The 21,197-nt window shown below is 34.3% G+C and overlaps 1 protein-coding gene across 1 annotated transcript in view; it reads left to right on the top strand.

Moving 5' to 3' along the window:
- COL24A1 (collagen type XXIV alpha 1 chain) overlaps positions 1–21,197 on the top strand; it is a 358,042-nt gene that overhangs the window by 267,061 nt on the left and 69,784 nt on the right. Inside the window, exons 39-46 of the mRNA XM_081817091.1 lie at positions 1,140–1,193; positions 1,449–1,502; positions 2,135–2,191; positions 7,114–7,167; positions 13,940–13,993; positions 14,104–14,157; positions 19,469–19,522; positions 20,649–20,756. Of these exons, the coding sequence (XP_081673217.1) occupies positions 1,140–1,193; positions 1,449–1,502; positions 2,135–2,191; positions 7,114–7,167; positions 13,940–13,993; positions 14,104–14,157; positions 19,469–19,522; positions 20,649–20,756 (489 nt within the window). The remainder of the gene's footprint in view (positions 1–1,139; positions 1,194–1,448; positions 1,503–2,134; positions 2,192–7,113; positions 7,168–13,939; positions 13,994–14,103; positions 14,158–19,468; positions 19,523–20,648; positions 20,757–21,197) is intronic.

Below are 21,197 nucleotides of genomic sequence, written 5' to 3'. Positions count from 1 at the left end.
TAAAAAGTTCATCTCTTACCATAATTCTCTCTTCCATGTGAACTTTAAAAGCAGCTCTTTAAGTTCTTTAATATTGAATCTTTCAGTAGAGAAGCACTATATGTCTTTCCATTTACTTATATCTTCTTATATACCTTTTAATAAAGTTTTGTTATTTCCTTCATTCTGTTCTTACCTCTATCTTGTTAGGTTTATTGTTAGTTTCTTACGGATTTTATGATTTATAATGCAGTCCTTTTTCCCATTATATCTTCTTATTGATGCTGTGTAAGATACCTATTTACTTTAATATTTTTACTTTATATCCACTTTAATGATAGGTGGTTCTCATGGGTTCTTTGGATAAATAATCATATTTAGAATTTCTAGTTTGATATTTGGTTAGGCATATACCTAGTCTCTGCCTTAATTTTCTCATCTCCTGTTTAGTTTCAAACTCAAATAGGAGAGTTGATGTGGAAACTTTTTAATAGTATGAAAGATAAGACATTCGTTATTAGGATTATTATTTTTGCTCTTTTCAGTTATCTGAGTCACATTTTCAGTATTTTGGGGGCATTTATTAATTAGCCCTAATTTATATAGTATCCTCATCTGCAAATTATCGATAAGAAAAGCAATAATAGGGTGATTATTGTATATAAGTTGTCAATCATTTCTATTTTAACAAGTTTGACCAGAGCTGAAACTTTATCAAAGCATCTGAAACTATCAATGAATATGTTCTCCTTGATCCCATTGTGACAATATGAAAAACTATCAGACTATATTCTAATATTCAGTGATGCACATCTACCATAAACTTTGACAGGTGCAAACTACATTTCCAAGAACTTACTAGAAACCTATCAGATTCTAACAAACTGAAAATATTTTTCTTAATATGATTAAGAATATTCATACCAGAAATAAACTACAGAGACATGTTTTTGGTGGGACTTTTGTGGTTCGGAAGAAAAATAAGACAAAAGTTAGAGTGTTATTTTTTGTTTTTTCCATTTCAGACTAAGTAAAATATTATACCTCAAAAAATCTAAATTTTAAGTAATGAAAGTACTAAATAAATAAATAATAAGAGTATAAGTTTAATGGTTTAAACAGTTGTTTGTTTTCTTTCTAATATTTGCTTTGTTTTTTAGGGACACTTAGGATTGATGGGACCTCATGGAGAACCAGGAATTCCAGGATATAGGGTAATCATTTCTAATTGGAAATTAAAATGTATTTACATGAAAATAGTTATATAAAGATGTCATCTCAAATATGCAAATTAAGATGAAATCTCACTGATAACAACCTTTCTAATATATTTAGGCCTCAACCGCCTAGAGAATAAATCTCGTTTTTCATTCAGAATATTGCCATATCTAATAGGATGGCCTTGGTGTTATTAGGTAGAACATGCACAAATTATATGGCGAATGTCTGCTTACTTGTCCTTTTGTTAGGGCCATCAGGGTCAACCAGGACTTTCTGGGTTGCCAGGACCTAAAGGAGAAAAGGTATGTGTGCATATTGACTTTTTAATACTAAAGTTAAATATTAAATTTTTGTGTTCTTTCTGAAAATATGCATGGAAACATTTTCAAAGAATAAAAGAAACACTTTTCAACTTGGGAAGTACAGCAAATTCTAGAAGATAAATAATAAAAGACAAAAATAAATGTAAACAAGTCATTAAGATGTCTTCAATCGGCTGTCTCAAGATATTCATGAAATAATATATGTTAAAGCACTTTGCAATCTGTAAAGCTTTGTAAAAGTAAAATTAATTACTTATTAAAGAAATTGTGAGACTACAGATTAAATAACTGGTACATTTGTAGTAAAATTTTTTATGGATTAAGAATAACTACAACAGTACTCCTGTTGACTTACAATATCATTGCAAACTTGAAACTTCGAGCAAATTCCTAAACTGCTTTTATGTAATTAAAGCAGATTGACACTTCTTAGAACCTATAGGAATCACACCTGTATAAAATATCCTATGCTAAGTTTTATAGGTAAAAGTTTTCCATTTAAATAGATAAAGATAGTATATTTCATAACGTGTTAGACAGTAATAGCCTGCATAGTTCAAAGGTTATTTTATTAATTTGGTTTTGTTTATAAATCATTATCTTCATTACAGGGTTATCCAGGAGAAGATAGCACAGTACTAGGACCACCTGGGCCTCGAGGTGAACCAGTAGGTCTTTTTCTAAAATTATTTTGATGTTTCAAGATAAAATGCAATGAAGATAATAGATTGACAGCACCAATCACATCTTTTCAAGGAATTTTGTTTTGTTAGTTTCATAACATGATTTTTATAGGCCTGCACTATTTGTAGCTATATAATCTAAATGCAAAGCCCCATCTGTGTTGGGCTCCATGTTAGGTGTGGAGCTTACTTAAGATTCTCTCTCTCCCCATCTCCCTCTGCCTCCCAAAAAATATAGTAAAAACAACTATATCTACAGTAATTAGCTAAGGGATACACAAAATAAAAAATGTAAATTATGACAACAAATACACAAAATATGGGGAAGGAGAATAAAAATGTAGGACTTTTAGAATATGCTTGAACTTAAGGGACTATCAACTTAAAATAGACTGCTATGTACATTGGGTGTTAAATATGAAACTCATGGAAACTGCAAGCCAAAAACCTATGATAGATTCACAAAAAAAAAGAGAGTGAGAGAGAAAAGAATCCAAATATACCACTAAAAAACCATCAAATCACAAGGGAAGAGAGCAAGAGAAGAACAGAAAAGAACTACAAATACAACCAGGAAACAATTAACAAAATGTCAATAAGTACATACCTTTCAATAATTACTTTAAATGTAAGTGGGCTAAATGCTCCAATCAAAAGACACAAGGTGACTTAGTAGATAAGAAAAACAAGACCCATCTATGTGCTGCCTACAAGAGATTCACTTCATACCTAAAGACACACATGGATTGAAAGTGAAAGGATGGAAAAGAAAATATTCCATTCAAATGGAAATGAAAAAAACCTGGGTAGCATACTCATATCAGATAAAATTGACATTGAAACAAAGACTGTAACAAGACATTAGGAAGGGCATTATGTAATGATAAAAGGATCAATTCAACTAGAGGATATAACAATTGTAAATATCTATGCAACCAACTTAGGAGCACCTAAATTTATAAAGCAAATATTAACAGACATAAAGGGAGAAATCAACAGTAATACAATAAAGTAGGGCACTTACATCTATGGATGGATCATCCAGAAAGAAAATAGTAGCCTTAAACAACACATAGACCAGAGGGACCTAATGGATATATACAGAACATTCAAAAACAGCAGAACACTCATTCTTCTTAAGTGCACATGGAACATTCTCTAGGTTAGATCACATGTTGGGCCACAAAGCAAGTCTTAATAAATTTAAGAAGGCTGAAATAATATCAAGCATCTTTTCTGATTATAATAGTATAAAACTAGAAATAAATACCAAGAAAAAAAAACTGGAAAAAAAACCCACAAGTACAAGGAAGCTAAACAACATGCTACTAACCAAACAAGGGGTTAATGAAGAATTAAAGAGGAAATCAAAAAATACCTGAAGACAAATGAAAATAAAAACAGCATCTCCCAGTCTACTACAAATAGTTATATGCCAATAAATTGGACAACCTAGAAGAAATGGATAAATTCCTAAACATGTATAATCTTCTAAGACTGAATCAGGAAGGAATAGAAATTTGAACAGGCTGATTACTGGTAATAAAAATGAATCAGTAATCAAAAAACTCCCAATAAACCAAAGTCCAGGACCAGACAGTTTCACAGGTGAATTCTACCAAACATTTAAAGAGGCATTAATACCTATACTTCTCAAACTACTCAAAAAATAATTAGAGGAAGAATGCTTTCAAATTCATTCTATGAGGCTAACATTATCCTGATACCAAAACCAGATAAAGGCAGTACAAAAAAAAAAAAAAAGAAAAGAAAATCACAGGCCAATATCATAGATGAACATAGAATATACATGCAAGAACATAGGTGCAAAAATCCTCGACAAAATATTAGCAAACAGAATTCAGCAATACATTAAAAGGATCATATACCACGATCAAGTAAGATTTATTCCAGGAATGCAAGGATAGTTCAGTATTTCAAATCAATCAACTTGATACACACATTAACAAAATGAGGATGGGGTGCCTGGATGGCTCAGTCAGTTCAGCATCTGCCTTTAGCTCAGGTCATGATCCCAGAGTCCTGGTATCAAGCCCCACATTGGGCTCCCTGCTCAGCGGAGAGCCTGCTTCTCCTTCTGCCTCTGCTGCTCCCAATCCTTGAGCTCTCTCTCTCTGTCAAATAAAAATCTTTAAAAAAACAAAAACAAAATGAAGGATAAAAATCATATGATCTTCTCAATAGATGCAGAAAAAGCATTTGATGAAATTCAACATCCACTTATGATGAAAACTCTCAATAAAAACCTCTATAAGATAGGCCATATATGACAAAGCTACAACTAACATCATACTCAATGGTGTAAGCTGAAGCTTTTCCTCTAAGATCAGGAAAAATAGAAAGGTGCCTACTCTAACCACTCTTATTCAACATATTACTAGAAATCCTAGCCATAGCAATGAGAGAAGAAAAAGAAAGAAAAGGCATCCACATTGGTAAGACAGAAATAAAACTGTCAATATTTGCAGATGACATTATACTATAAATGGAAAATAAAGATTTCACCAAAAAGCTATTACAACTACTAAATTGAGTAAAGTTTCAGGATACAAAATTAATATGTAGAAATGTTGCATTTCTATACAATAGTAACAAACTATCAGGAGAAATTTAGAAAACAATCATTTACAATTGAATTGAAAATCATGAAATCTCTAGAAATAATTTTAACCAAGGAGATGAAATACTTGTATTCTGAAAACTATAAGACATTGATGAAAGAACTGAAGATGACAAAAATAAATGGAAATATATACCATGTTCATGAGTTGGAAGAAATAATATTGTTAAGATGTTCATACTATCCAAAGCAGCCTATAGATTTAATACAATTCCTAGCAAAATTCCAATAGGGTTTTTCACAGAACTAGAGCAAATGATCTTAAAACTCGTATGGAATGACAAGACCCTAAATAGCCAAAAGAATCTTGAAAAAGAAGAGCAAACTTCAGGTATCATGCTGCCTGATTCAAACTGTACTATAAAGCTATGGTTATCAAACAGTATGGTACTGGCACAAAAATAAATATATAGATCAATGGAACAGAATAGAGAGCCCAGAAATAAACACACACTTCTATGACAATTGATCTATGACAAAAGAGGCAAGAATATACAGTGGGGAAAGGATAGTCTTTTCAATAAATAATGTTGGAGAAACTGGACAGCTGCATGCAAAAGAATGAAACTGGACTACTTTTTTCCCACTACATGCAAAAATAAAATGAAATAAAGGCCTAAATGTAAGACCAGAAATCATAAAACTTCCAAAAGAAAACAGGTGTAAACTCTTGCACATCAGTCTTAGAGATATTTTTTTGGATCTGTCTCCTCAGGCAAAGGCAACAAAAGCAAAAATAAACAATTGGGATTACATCAAACTAAAATGTTTTTTCAAAAAAACAAAAAGGCAACCTTCTAAATTGGAGGGTATACTTGCAAATGATATCTCCAATAAGGGATTATTATCCAAAATATATAAAGCACTCCTACAACTCAACACAAATAAAACAATCTGATTTTTTAAAAATGGGTAGAGGACCTGAGTAGGTATTTTTCCAAAGAAGACTTAGAAAAGGCCAACTGACACATGAAAAGATGCTCAACATCACTAATCAGGGAAATACAAATCAAAATCACAATGAGATTTCATCTCACAGCTGTCAGAATGACTAGTGTAAAACAAACAAACAAACAAGAAATAAATGTTGGCAAGTATGTGGAAAAAATTCCCACCTTCATGAACTGTTGGTGGGAATGTAAATTGGTGTAGCCACTATTTAAAACGGTATGGAGAGTCCTCAAAAAATTAAAAATAGAAATACTGTATGATCCAGCTATTCGACTTATGGGTATTTACCTGAAGGAAATGAAAAACATAATTTGAAAAGAGACATGCACCCATATGTTCATTGCAGCATTACTTACAAGAGCCAAGATATGGAAACAACCTAAGTGTTTACTGATAGATGAATGGGTAAAGAAGATGTAGTATGTGTATACACACACACACACACACACAATGTGATACTACTCAGCCATAAAAAGGAGTGAAATCTTGCCATTTGTGACAACATAGGTGCACCTACAGGGCACTATGCTAAGTGAAATAAGTTAAAGAAAGAAAATACTGTATGATTTTACTTATATGTGGAGTCTAAAAAACAAAGCAAACAAAACAAAACATAAACAGACTTATAAATCACAGAACAAACTGTCCAGAGAGGACGGTGTAGGGAGATGGATGAAATAGGTGAAGGGGATTAAGAGTTACAAACTTCCAGTTATAAAATAAATAAGTCATGGGGATGTAAAGTATAGCATAGTGAGTACAGTCAATAATATTATAATAGCTACATATGGTGACAGATGGTGACCAGGCTTATTCTGGTGATCCTTTCATAATGTGCATAAATGTCGAATCATTATGTTGTATGCCTAAAACTAATATAATATTGTATGTCAACTGAACTTCAAAAAAATAAAAATAAATCAATAAAAAGATTATTAAATATAGTCTTCTAATTAATGAATGAGTCAATTAAATCTTTATCATTTTAACATTAAGTAAAAATGCAAGTTATTTTGCCAACATGCCTAACATATTTTATACATCTGAAAATTTATATTGTTTAAGTGGACTTCATTTCTTCAATATTTTTTCTTGCAGAATCATTATGAGATTCTCTTTAAATAATTCCATGCTTATGATGTTCTTGTTTTTATTGAAATTCAATCTTTTGAAATTATTTAGTGGAACTAAGCAAATTGTTATACATTTGGTTTCATATTTTTAGAAAAAAATATTCCACACTAACTGTTATCTTCATTCACAAATACTTAGATCCAACTGTGAAATTGATTATTTTTGCACGTGGTCTCTGCAGGGTCCAGTTGGGGAACAAGGAGAGAGAGGAGAGCCTGGAGCAGAGGGCTATAAGGTAAATACAGCAAATTTCACACCTTGCTTCTACATTGAATTAGTGTTCTCTGTGATTTTTCTCAGTTTCAAATGAAAATAAGCATCACTGGGATGCCTGGGTGGCTCAGTCGGTTAAGTGTCTGACTTCGGCTCAGGTCAGGATCTCAGTGTCAGGGGATCAAGCCCCTAGTCAGGTTCCCAGCTCAGTGGGAAGTCTGCTTTCTCCTCTCCCTCTGCCCCTCCCCCTCTCATGCTCTGTCTCTCTCTCTCTCTCTGTCTTTCTTGTTCTCTCAAATAAATAATAAAATCTTAAAAAAAAAAAAAAGAAGAAGAAGCATCACTGAGTTATTAGTAATGTCTTGTGGTTTTGATCCTGGAACAAGCCTAGCTCTTTGTACTTTCTGTTCCTTCTTTCTAGAATCATCTTTGTCTTCTCCCATTGCTGCTTTTTTCTCATCATTAAGATCTCAGCTAAAATGTTACTTCCTGAAAGACCTTCTCTAACTGCCCTTTCTATCCATCTCTTTATATCATATTTAATGCTATCTCTTTTATCTTACCTCTTTTTTTTATACATTTGTGGGGTTTTTTTGTTTAGTCTATTTTTCCCTACCAAAAAGTAAGATCCATGAAAATAAGACTCTTGTCTGGCTTTCTCATCATTATATCCCCAATTTCTAGAACATAATGTTCCTGGTGTATAGTAGGAATTCAATAAAGAGTTGTCAAGTGGGTGGATGAATGTCATACTTTCAAGCCTTCTGTCAATTCTTGTCCTCTTCCATTCTTAGAAGTATTTTATGAGACCAACTTCATCAGCCAAAATTATATTAGACTAAGTGTAGAATTTATTCTGTGTCATTTTTTTATTAGCACATTTCTGTTAAGGATGTTCTGTATTCTTGCCTCATCTCTCATCTCTTCCTGTTTACAGTGTCAATAGTGAAACAAAATGGTCATCTGCTAGTTCTCTTCCTATAGTTTCTATGTCCTTCCTTTGCTCACAACATTCTGTGCTTACTCACAGTATTATCTACTCTTTATTTACATAAATCCTATCTATATTTTATAATTTAGTTCAAACTTCTTTTTTCCCAACTCACCCAAACAGGAATCTTTCCCTATTCTGTAGTCCTATAATATTTATTATTTATAAAAATCATTCAACAGAAATATTTTACCATCTTCTGTTGCTGATATTTTTGCTAATTATTTTTAATGTGTAGATACCTTAGCTCTCCAATTTGAATATGATTTCTGTCTTCTACAATGTTTTGTTCTGAGCTTTGTATATAATAGCATATAATATGCATATAAACATAATTCATTTTTAATAATGAATTGATGGGTAATTTGATCCAATATACCCCTCTCATATAAAATTTCAGTAATCATATCTGAAATGAAGATTTACATAGCCAGATTGAATGAACAAGCTGGTAGGTAGATAATTATCATTAATAAATTCATTTTCTCAAGGCCAAAATCTGAAAAATCAACTTTCACTTCCTAAAATTCTCTTTGAAGCAAATGTTGAAGGTAGCTGTAAATGTTTGTGAAATTGTTGTGGTGGCCATCTTGCATTTCTTCTATTTTTGGAGAAACATTTTTAGGATGTCATATATATATATTCTATTTCAAATTTATATAACAGTTTGTATCTATAAGTGTTTCTTAATCCAAGGAAGCCAGTGTATTTACTTGAAATTAGGTTTTCTTTGTGTTGAGAAGCCAACCCACTGCTTCCAGAATAATTTGAGAAGCATCTAAAACTTCGTTTCTGCTGTGCATAACTTCAAACATTCTCAGGAAAATCAGGTTCTTGCACTATCTTCTTTTGGCCTCTACCAACTACAAAACATTTGGTAGCTAAACCAGCAAATTTACTGCCAAACAAACAGGTAACTATTTTTTTTGGAAGAAGAAAAGAATCTCTTCACCTGGCTAGCAGAAGAAAAACCCTGCCTGCCTTATTCTGGATAGTCACACCTTATTCAGAAATCCTTCATCTGAGAACTTCTTCCTGGGCCTACTGTGGAATCTATTTCTCCTTCCTCATTCCACAAATACTCTTGGTGAAGTTTTCACTTGTGGATAATTCATGAATTAATTTGATCCACATCTTCCTTTCTGTCTTATTCTATCCTTTGCCTAACCTATAGGTTTTAGAGGTCATTTTTTCATTTGCTGCTGGTTTTATTCTAAACAAGCCATCTTAAGCCAGACAGCCACAATAATTTTATTGCTTAGACATCTGAGAGCCATGAAATATCCACACTTGTCCCCTGCCAAGTTTTCCCAAGCACAAGTTTGATTCATGCAGGGGAACCATGCTTTATTTAGAGTTATTCTGTTGTAGCCTCAGGTGAAATTTTTAAATGTTTGCTTTTCTGTAATTTTAAAATGTATATACTATTCTTTCACTCTAGTAAAATGAGGGTTAGCATTATCATCAAGCCTTCTTTTTTATTGTGCTAAAATACACATAATAGGGTCGCCTGGATGGCTCAGTCGGTTAAGCCTCTGCCTTCGGCTCAGATCATGATCCCAGGGTCCTGGGATCGAGTCCCGTAGAGCAGGGAGCCCGCTTCTCCCTCTGCCTGCTCCCCCTGCTTGTGCTCTCTCTCGCTCTCAAATAAATAAAATCTTTAAAAAAAATACACATAATATAAAATATACATTTTAACCATTTTATTTTATTTTTTTAAGATTTTATTTATTTGAGAGAGAGAGAGAGCACAAGTGGGGGGAGGGGTAGAGGGAGAGGGAGAAGCAGGCTCCCCGCTGAGCAGGGAGCCTGACAACGTGGGGCTTGATCCCAAGGACCCTGAGATCATGACCTGGGCTGAAGGCAGATCCTTAACAGACTGAGCCACCCAGGCACCCCCATTTTAACCATTTTAAAGTGTACAATTCAGAGATTTTTAGTACATTCTCAATATTGAAAACTATCACACACTACATAGTTTTAGAACATTTTCATCCACAAAAGGAAGCACCATACCCATTAAGCAGTCACTCTGTATTTCTCCCAGCCTTTGGCAACCATTACTCTGCTTTATATCTCTATTGATTTATCTATCCTGGATATTTCATATAAATGGAATCATACAATGTATAGCTTTTTGTGTCTGGCTTCATTTCATTCAACATAATGTTTTCAAAGTTCATCAATGTAGAATGTATTAGTACTTCGTTCCTTTTTATGGCTGAATAATCACCAACCTTTTTAAAAACATTTTTATATTCACAAATATTCTTACAATTGTGGTGAACTCAAGGTTATCCTACTGGATAAAAAAAAATGGAATGGGGGTGCCTGGGTGGCTCAGGTAAGTGTCCCACTCTTGGTTCGGCTCAGGTCATGATATCAGGGTCATGAGATAGAGCCCCACATTGAGCTTTGCGTTCAGCAGGGAGTCTGCTTGAAGATTCTTTCCCCTTGCCCCTCTCCCCACTGGGGTGCAGACATACACTCTCTTTCCCTCTCTCTCTCTCAAATAAATAAATAAATCCTTTTTAAAAATGGAATGGATAATGCAGATTTTGTTTCCATTTGGCTATGAACAATTAGAAATTTTTAAAAATCTTTTTCACCATCCTTTGGTCTTTTTTCCTTTTGAATTATAAAAGTCATGTGTCTTGCTCATTGTCATCAGTAAATACTCATTAGGCATTATTATACATGACAGATCTTATGTATCATGCATAACAAAATCTCTGGTCTCTCATATTTTTGAATGTCTGCCATGGGCCAGGAGCAGAACTAGGTGCCATGAATTTAATACTGGACACCCCAGGCACAGTCCTTACCTCTGTGGACATCACATGCAGAAGACATATAGAATAAGAACATTTAATCAGTATAAAAACAGATATAGTAAATTATAGCTGTCATCCAGAAAGCTATACATTCTATAGGTCAAGATAAATTCATCTGAGGCTTGAGAAAGCCAGAGTACATAGTGGGAATAAGCATATTATACTGTCAACATCGGCTTTTTAAAGCTATGGGCAGAAACATACACATACCCAAGATGAAGTCAGACTAAACTTGTGTGAGATGAATCCTAGAAGTACATTGAATAACTTATGTTCTAGCTTAAACTCCATTCCACTTTGGTTTGGCAAAGTCCATAACATCTTTGCACACAATAAAAGAACAATGTTTAAATCCTCAGTTGTCATCACTCTTTAGCGTCAGGCATGCATATCCAAATTGCTATTGGATATCATCACAGGCACCTCTACCTCAGTATGTCCTATACAACAGTTCCATCATCCTCCCCAAATCTGATCCTCTTCTTTCTATGTCCCCAATTCAGTGAATGCTACCATCAGACATTAAGGTGTTCAAGCCAATAAATGAATCATCCCTCTCTCTCTGTCTGTCTAGGTCTGTGTCTCTCTCTATTGCTCTCTCTGTGTGTCTCTTTTTCTCTGTATGTGTCTATTGCTCTCCCTGTGTTTCTTTCTGTCTCTTTGTCTCTCTCATCCTTTCCCTCCTCTCACTCCTTTCTCTCTCCTCTCATCTCTCAAATCCATTTGGCCACTTCTTTCGACCTCAGATAGCTCTGCTATCTAGCCACTTTGCCCTACTTTAGTTTAGGTTTCATCATTTTTGTCTGAATTACTTTAATAACTTCCTAAGTAGACTCCCTATCCCCAGTGATAGCCCTCTCAAATCCATTCTCTTCTTAACATGTTCTGTCAGATGAATCTCCATTTATTCCCCCATGCTATCTCCTCTGCCAGAATGTCTTCTTTTTACTTTCCTACCTGGAACTCTCATCCTTCAAGATTCAGCTTATCATCACTTCCCTTATAAAATCCTTGACCATCTAGCTCCTCTTGGCCATTTAGCACATCCCACCACTAATATCATTAGGCAAAGTCAGTCATTTCCCATAACCTTGCCTACATGACTTCATAATAATATTTACTACAGCATATTTAATTTTTAACACTGCAGAAAAATGGCCTTTGTCAATTTTTATTGTAATAGAAAGAACCAGAGGAATTATAGTGAAACTCCTAGAAAGCATGTTTGTTTTTAGTGAGATTTGTATCCAGACTTCACAAAACCAAGAGAAGCTATTCTGTGATCATTCTAAAAGGGTCCCTGTAAACTACAGACAAAAATGGTAGCAAAATCACAATTGGCCATTCATGGTTTTGAGTTTATAGTTTGCTTGTATGCTCGGTCTCACTGCACTTTGTAACTCCAGGTTTTCACCAATCACTTCTCTCCTGAGTTCTGCTTAATAAATGACCTATAATCATCATATTTACTTGTACCAAACTTCCTCTTGACTGACCTGATTCTGGTCAGGTAAGGCCATGGTATTCTCTTTAGTTATGGCCACGTTCTATAGAAAGCTTTCCAAACTAGCCTTTCCCTCTTGCCACTGTTCATTCTCTTAAACAGGATTCCTTTTTTTTTTTCTTTTAATCAGGAAGTTGGATCTTAAAACCATAAACAGTTGCCTCAACGAATACAAACAAAGAAGGCTTCAACTGATCTTTCTATGAGATAAATTCGTTAGCCTACGTAGGCAATCCTCGCTTCTCCTAGTCCAGGAAAACAGATGAGCCTATGGCATTCTTTCTGTAATCCACAGAGAGTAGGAAGAAATAATCTGAAACAAAGAGGACAGTAGGGAAGGGGATAAAAGAGATTACATGCAGAATTTTTCATGCATACCCTGACATGCATGCATACCCTGACATGCCTTTGGGTTGTTGCTAGTTTGTATTTACACACTTGAAAAGGGAAATGTGGTAGGTCAGCATTCCTTCTTAGGAGGACTAGGGTAATGACAGATGGCTGAATATCAAAGTCACTTGATGTACCTTGGCATTATATAGAGTAACAACTTCCAGTTTTCAACTCAATAAATCTATCCAAATGGTATGAACTTAGTTTGTAAAAATGGAGATCATAGTTCACTTCCACAGTGGGAATAGGTTGAAGCAAGAAATTTGTTCTCAAACTCTCTATTCCTCTGGTTATTTACTGTACTAGTTTCCTGACCAAATTACTGTAAACTGGGTGGTTTAAAACACTGGGTGTTATATGCAAACAATGAATCATGGAACACTACATCAAAAATTAATGATGTAATGTATGATTAACATAACATAATAAATAAATAAATAAATAAATAAATAAATAAATAAAAACAACAACAACAACAAAAACAATAGAAATTTATTCTCTCATAGTTCCAGATACCAGGAATCTGAAATTGAGGTGTTAGTAGACCATCTTCCCTCCCACAGGCTCTAGAGGAGAATCCTCCCTTTACTATTCTGGCTTCTGGTGGCTGACAGTGCTCGTTGTGGCTACATCACTCCAGTGTCTGCCTCTGTCTTTACATGGCCCTCTCCTTTGTTGTTTGTGTGTGTCTCTCTCTTTTAAGGGTACTTGTCATAGACAATTCAGGATAATATCTTTTTAAAATCATTAACTCAATGATATCTGCAAAGACCATTTTTCCAAATGAAATCATATTCACAGGTTCTGGGGATTAAGACATAGACATCTTTTGGTGGGCCACCATTCACCCCACTACATTAACCTATGTGCAAAACAAAGCAAAACTTGACACTCTTTCTCAGTTATCATCATATCCAATAGATACTATGTTCTATAACATTTCAGAGAATCATAATTCCTGATGTTTAAGTTGCATTTTGTAACATTTTGCTACCATTTTAAGTGATACTACCCTATTCTCTAAATTACATGTCTCTATTTATTCTAATAATATAATCTTTTCTATTCCTAGGGTCATGTGGGTTTACCAGGACCAAGAGGTGCTGCTGGACAACAAGGGCCCCCAGTATGTTTTGAAAACACTCTTTGTAATTCTGGCATTGAAAAAAATTAATGTTTATATATCTTATTTGGTCTCTGCTTCATACATGATTTCTGTTTGGTTTCCTACTAAAGGGTGAGCCAGGTGACCAGGGTGAAGGAGGACTAAAAGGAGAGAGAGGATCTGAAGTAAGTTGAAATTATTTAAGACAATTTGATACTTATTGTTTGTTTGAGAAGGCAAGAACATAGGAGCTACTGTTCATTGTAATTTAAATGATCATTCACACTTCCAGAGCAAGGATCACTGTAGGCCTCTAATCAGAGTGTTTGTCAATAATTGTGCTAAAACATGATTATTGATTATTTCATGTGTTTTGACTGCCATCCCAATTTCCCTTTACCAGCAGCCTTTTCTGGCTTTGTGAAAATCGCCTAAAGTTGTCCAAAACGAATGGTCTCTCCTTGGGGTTTCAAGCAAAAATATAAATAAGCCTTAAAACCAATGTTGAAAAGTGAAAACCTATCAGTGAAACCTATTTCATTGTAGTAAGGATAAGGGTAGAAATAGTTTGACTATGTGACACAGACTCACAATTGGTTTAAAATATTTTTTTCCATAAGACAAGCCAATTATCTGTTATCAAATAAACTACAAATGTATTAGCTATTGAATTTAGACATCTCTTTCCCTATGCACTGATGTTGCCTCAACCTTATGGAAGGTTGTTGCCTTATAACTTGCTTTGTAATTTGTACCATCAGTTCATTGCTACCTTGCTTTTCATAGCATTCTGATTTCACCTGCTATTGATTTTAAATTAAATTCTTAAGAAAACACATGTATTTTAATAATAAATTAGGTGAGAATGGATAAAAAGTAATCAATTTGAGACCACATTTCTCCTAATTTGTTAAGTCTTCATCCATACTTTGTGTTTCCTACTTGCAGGAATAAGTAGTAAAATTGGGTTGAATCTGATATTACATAGGTGCTCACTCACCTACAGCCATTTTGAATAGTCTTGACATCTACCTAGTAACTCCTTGTCAGGTTCCTTAATAAATAAGAACTAATAAATAAAAAATAAAAGTAATCCATTGAAGGCAAGTCTTAACAAGAAAAAATGCAGAGAGAGAAGGTAATTGTCCCATTTACTTACAATTTTTAATACCCAAATTGGAAAAAATAGTGGAAAAAGCTATGAACCTAGAACACTACTACTGTTTTCATTTGATTTCCTTATATTTGCATTAAGTGCCTAAGGATGCAAATGCTCTCCCAAGGTTTGATCCTAAAATTTCTAATCTCTTACAATCAATACTTTCATATTCTCAGTATTTTCTTCTTCTTTTTTGACATATGTCAGGAAGAAGAAATTTTTAAAGTATTTATTACTATCTATTAAAATTATGTCAATGAAATTCAAATATTCTTACCAGACAGCTACATTTCCAGCTGCCATGCTCAACTCTCCCTGTGTATTAGAGCCAAAAGATGCTGAGAAACCATGGTTTAAATTCTGTATAATCCAAGGGAATTAGTTCTATCCTGCTTTGGGCAATGCTGGCATACAGTTCAAGGTTACATTAAAAACCCTCTTAGAATTTAAAATAGTCATAATTGCTACAAGAATAATCATTGACCATGTATTATTCAGTAGGGACACCTTCAGTGGCCAGGTGGATCTTGTCCAATTATTGTCATCTTGTTTTTGCAAAGCTGCAAAGTTTTTTAGGTTTGCAAATGAACCTTTAAAATCATCTGGACCACCCTCTCATTTTTCAGATGAAGAAATTTAAATTTTAGAGAGTTACCTAAGATCACAGAATTAGTTAACAACAGAACCAACACTAGAAATTTCCTGACTCTCAATGTTATACAAAAGTCTTCTATTACTTGAGATCTTTTATAAATTAAGTAAAATATGATTAATCTTACTTAACCAACTAACTTATTCATTGGGCTCTCATGCATGAGACAGTGGGCAACCATAGAGAAAAAGAGCAAATCAAGCCGATTGCACAACCACTACATTTTCAAAGACTTTTTAAATTCAGATGTAGTGAATTTGTCCTATAATGGCTTTCAAAGACTAAAACTCAAGCCAAAATCTTATTTTTCTTCCAAAACAAAATTCCAGATTTTAGTGAATTGAAATTTCTTGGTTTAAAAAAAAGAAGAGAAAAAGAGTAATTATTGCCTAACTCTAAATCTATGTTTATATTGTAAAGCTATCCTCTCTAACAAAGTTAGAACTAGCAAAGTATTGAGGTATCTGTTTTTCAGTTTCATTTAAATAAAAAGCAAACAAGGGTTTGGACTATAATGACACATTTTAAAATGTCCATTATCGAAAGAATTAGACTACCTTCTATCAATGTTCTACACTTTGTTGATCTTTATTTTTTTTTAAGATTTTTATTTATTTATTATTTGACAGAGAGAGAGGGAACACAAGCAGGGGAAGTAGGAGAGGGAGAAGCAGGTTTCCTGCTGAGCAGGGAGCCCAATGTGGGGCTTGATACCAGAACCCTGGGATCATGACCTGAGCTGAAGGCAGACGCTTAAGGACTGAGGCGCCCCTGTTGATCTTGTTATACATTTAAAATCTCAATTGTGAGACTATGTTTTTTTTCTAGCTGGCCTACTTCCTTTTAGTATGATGATAATAACTGTAATAAAGATATATTTCCTGAATCGAACATCTCAAAACAGCAGAGACTATAGTTTTGTTATTTGCTAAACACTTTTTGTCTTCAATAGACAGATTTTGCCACAATTGTCCTATTACAAGTAGCAAAAAATACTTCATAGTCATACTTTCCTTTTCATGTTATTCTATTGGGAGCTGCTTCCTGATGCCCATCCAAGTCTGAATACCATTCTAATCTTCATGATAATAGACCCATACATGTAGATTTCAGTACACAACATTTAACTTTTCTGAAATAATCCCCAACATAATGGTCATCCCAAAATGTAATCAATCTGTGATGATATGTGAATCTCTTTGTTTTTATTTTGTTATATGAACATTTGGAGTAAAACCCTTACTTACATGTGTAGTATGTCTGAACCATAAGACATAGACTCAGGTATACTAAAAATAAAACTTTGTTTTTTGTGTTCTTTATAATGGAACTTAACATCTGTCCTGAGTACCCATCCTTCCTGGTGGTAGAAACCTAATTGGTGGAAATCTAATCAGTTGAGTGCCTTTTACTCCATCCACACAAATATCCTACATTTGATTTAGAGTTTTCCCTATTCACTCTCTTGTCAAGTTTGCAGTTACATTCTGGGTAGCAGTGGTGGGGAAGAGGAATGGAAGGTGAGTTTGGTCTTAGGTCATCTATTTACAATAGTATACACTGAAATGCATATTATCCATGTAGATTCCCAGTTGCTTATGATCCCACCATGTTGACATCTACCAAGGCCCTACCTTGCTGACCATGTACAGCTATTTTCTGAGTATAGAAAAGGTACAAAGTCTTCTTATATAGGCCCTTACTCCTATATGCTTCTGTTCTTGGCCACGTGGAAATACATTCTAATTCCTATACCATGCTGGTGCTTGCGGGACTCAGACTTTCTCAAGCCCACTGGCCTAGACATCTCCTACAGAAATTTCTACTCTATTGCTGACACTCAGTGTAGTTTATGTGGGCCTCTAAATGAAGACTTTAGTCTCCCTAGCCATTGTCTCTGTGCCCAAATCCCCACACTTATCTGAGGGTATTGCTTCTACCCAAGCTAGGACTTGAGGGCAGAGTGAGGTGTAAAGGGCCCTTCTCAGAGATCCCTGTCAGGGTTGAACAGTCTTGCTTCTCTTTTACTTGTCTTCTTACCTTTCTCCAACTTGAACATCTTTATATCCCCTTAAATAAGAAAAATTTTCTTTTATACTATTATAATTCTAAATCTGTTCTTTATGGCAAAATGCATGATTTGAATTCTTTGTCACCTTGGTTTTTGATACTCAAAGATAGGCTTTAAATATTTAGAAATCAGGCTTTTGCATTTAAAAATATATTCTTCCCAAAATATTATATCCTTCTCAAATTATTACTCCAGCATGAGTTTCAGAGGACTATTTTGAAATTCATAAGCTAAGGAAAAGTCTGTTTTGAAAATCTAAAATCTAGAACAGATCTATCACTTTGCATAAAAAAAATACTGTAAAGGAAAAAAACACTCTGGTTAACATATTTGAATATTATCACAGTTCATATACTATTTAATTAGTGATATTAGAGATAACTGAAATCACAATTTTTTCAGTATTTAAAATCTTATTTGTTTATTTTACTTCCTTATTTTGTCCTAAAAGATATATTGTATTTTAGAGATCATATTATTCCAGGAATTGCATCTTCTTCAACTAAAGTCAAATCATCTACTGTTTCATTTCCTGGTTTCCTTACCCTTAGAAGGACCTTACATTAGTGACTTTTTAAGGCGAGTAAAATAGTTTTCCAAGCTGGAGGTAGAACTCTTAGTTCATATATCTCCCCACTATCAAATTCTAACAAAGTTGGATTTTTATCTCTTACAGAAAATACCCTTTTTTTCTATGACTGCATATACTATTTCTTCTTGAAATGTTAAGATCATTTTCAGAGGATGTAATATGTTATGAACTTATTTACTTTGTTATTGTTGTCAGTTTGAATCTTTGGCACAATTTATCTTCAAATTTGAATAACGTAACATCCCATTTTGGTGGAATTATTCCGTTTGTGAGAACTTCCGATGACTTCTGAGAAATGTGTCTGGTAATGACAATAGGCCTCTTTTTCTTATTTGTGAACTAGGTCACTCTTTTCCACCTTTTTCTTTTTAAAATAATTTTAGGATATCATCAGAATAATGGCATGATTCGCAAAGGGCAAAGTTCCTAACTATTCTGGCAGACCAGTTACTGCTGAATCAATTATGATTTAAAACATCTCACACATGGAAAAACAAAGAGTTCCGTGGGAAATAAATATCTTTTCTTTGATTCACAAGTATGTTCTTCTCCATGCTTCCAGATAAGCACATTTTAGGCTATTGATTCATGTCCCTTACTACACTGTGAGTGCCTTGAGATCAGTAACTTTGACTTTGCATCCCCAGCACATACAAAATAGTCAATAAATGTTTATGAGATTAGTGAAGCACTTAGCCACTTCCAATAGGAAGACAAAGGCCCTGTCTGAAAACATGGACATTTATTAACTAATATTTAATTCCCTTTTAGAGCCAAGATTTAAATTCTTAAATCCTAGAATTTGGAGCTAGATAGAAATTCATAAATTATCTGGTCAAATTCTCCCATTTTCATATAAAGAAAATGGCTCCCAGGGAGGTTAAACGGAGATCTCGGTGATGTACAGTTAGCCAGGACTAGGCAGGCCTGGCAGCAGCATCCCCATCTCAGGGTTCTTTTCTATGCCGTCAGCTTAGTTAAGTTTATTACAATTAAGTGACAACTGTGCTTCACATTTTTAGGGCCCTAGGGGGAAAAAAGGAGCTCCTGGTCCTTCTGGGAAACCTGGGATTCCTGTAAGTAGCAGGCCCTTTTCATCTTTCTTGTTTTTCTAAATAGAATTGGCAGCTTCAGCAAGCAGAAAAGTTTGGGGCCAATTATGACAAGTGTTGGATAAATCAGCTTGTCTTCAAAAAAAAAATTTAAGCTCGAGCTGGAACACAGGGAACAAAATATGACCATTAGCTCAAAACCAAGATTGCTGTTTAAATATAAGTCCCTGCAATTGAAGGATGCTATTTTCCATTGTTACGGAGCTCTCTCTGTGGACTCATCTTACTCTCTGATCCTGACTGAAAACAGGGAACTTGAAATATGACTAAATGATTGGTGACAAAGGTCAGAGATCCTCAAGCATGAACAAAAAGCATGAGCTGGATTGTAATTGAAGGACACATCCTCTCAGTTTCCTGGCAAGTAGAACAGAAAGTCTTAGAAGAAAATGTTTTAAATCATTTCATCGCAGAACAAAGATTAATTTTACCTTAGCCATCAGTTTCCTCTAGCCAAGCAAATATGTGTTGACTGGCTTATTAGCAAAGACTTACTTCCCGCTGGGCTTCCGTAGCCAAGAGCTAGATGCCTACTTTGGGTGTCCTGCGTTGGTTCAAAAAAAGAAAAGAAAATGAACATAAATTATAAACACATTCAGATCAGAGATTCATACAGATAAAATGCACTTGCCCAAGAGTAGAAACAAAACGTTCAGACCTTTATGCAGTCATATAATTATCTAGCTTGGAGTGGCAACAAAAAGGACCATAATTTGTTTCCTGAGAAAATAACACAACATGAGGTTTTGCTGATGGTAAAGTATAGCTGTATCGTAAACTGACAGGTGACGATACAGCTGACTTTTCTCCATAGCTGGATAGAGCAGAGGCCAGCACAATGAAAAATAGGAGAGAATTGCACTAACGCTCAAAAGCTTACACAGTACATTTTAGTTAGCTCGGCATTTCTGTTTAAGGAACTTTTAAAGACAGTTAGTTACCTGATCTGTTGAATCCAAAAAAGAATTAAGGAAACAGGAAAATTTATCCGGGGGTGGGGTATTAAAAATATACCCAAATATACAGGTATTTGTCATTTAAACATTTGTACAACATCTCTCTATAATCCACTTAATTTTTGACTACCAAGGGTCTTCCTGGCCTACCTGGGCCAAAAGGCATGCAAGGATACCAGGGAGCTGATGGCATTTCAGGAAACTCTGGAAAAGTTGGGCTACCAGGAAAACAGGGACTGCCTGTGAGTAGAATGAATCTCTCTTTACTTTTCCTTTCTAATTTATAAGCGTCTGTTTGCTAGACCATATATATTTGGGCTTTCTTAGTTTTGATATTGGCTCAGATTAGCCAACCCCTGCTTTAATAGTTGTTTTGGAATTGTGTTTATGATCTTCAGGGAATGTCAATGAGTATATTCTCTTGGATATTTTATATCTAACAACTCGTATTATAAATAGCACATGCCATTTTTGCACATATAAAACATATAAATAAGAACCATAAAGAAGCAAAATTTTAGGGACTACACAACCTGGCTATGTCTTGAGTTCATCAAATATCTTAAGCCACCTTTGGAATATTTAAGGGTTGGCAGTAACTCAATGGAAATTCTGCAAAAATTCAGTATTAGAGCCTGAGTATTTTATAAAAATTGTGTGAATGTTTTCTCTGTGTTCATCTG

This window comes from Leptonychotes weddellii, chromosome 4, assembly GCF_054177405.1.
Source record: "Leptonychotes weddellii isolate Sample4059 chromosome 4, ASM5417740v2, whole genome shotgun sequence".
In the NCBI taxonomy this organism is placed as follows: Eukaryota; Metazoa; Chordata; class Mammalia; order Carnivora; family Phocidae; genus Leptonychotes; species Leptonychotes weddellii.
This window is presented reverse-complemented; position numbering and strand designations above follow the sequence as displayed.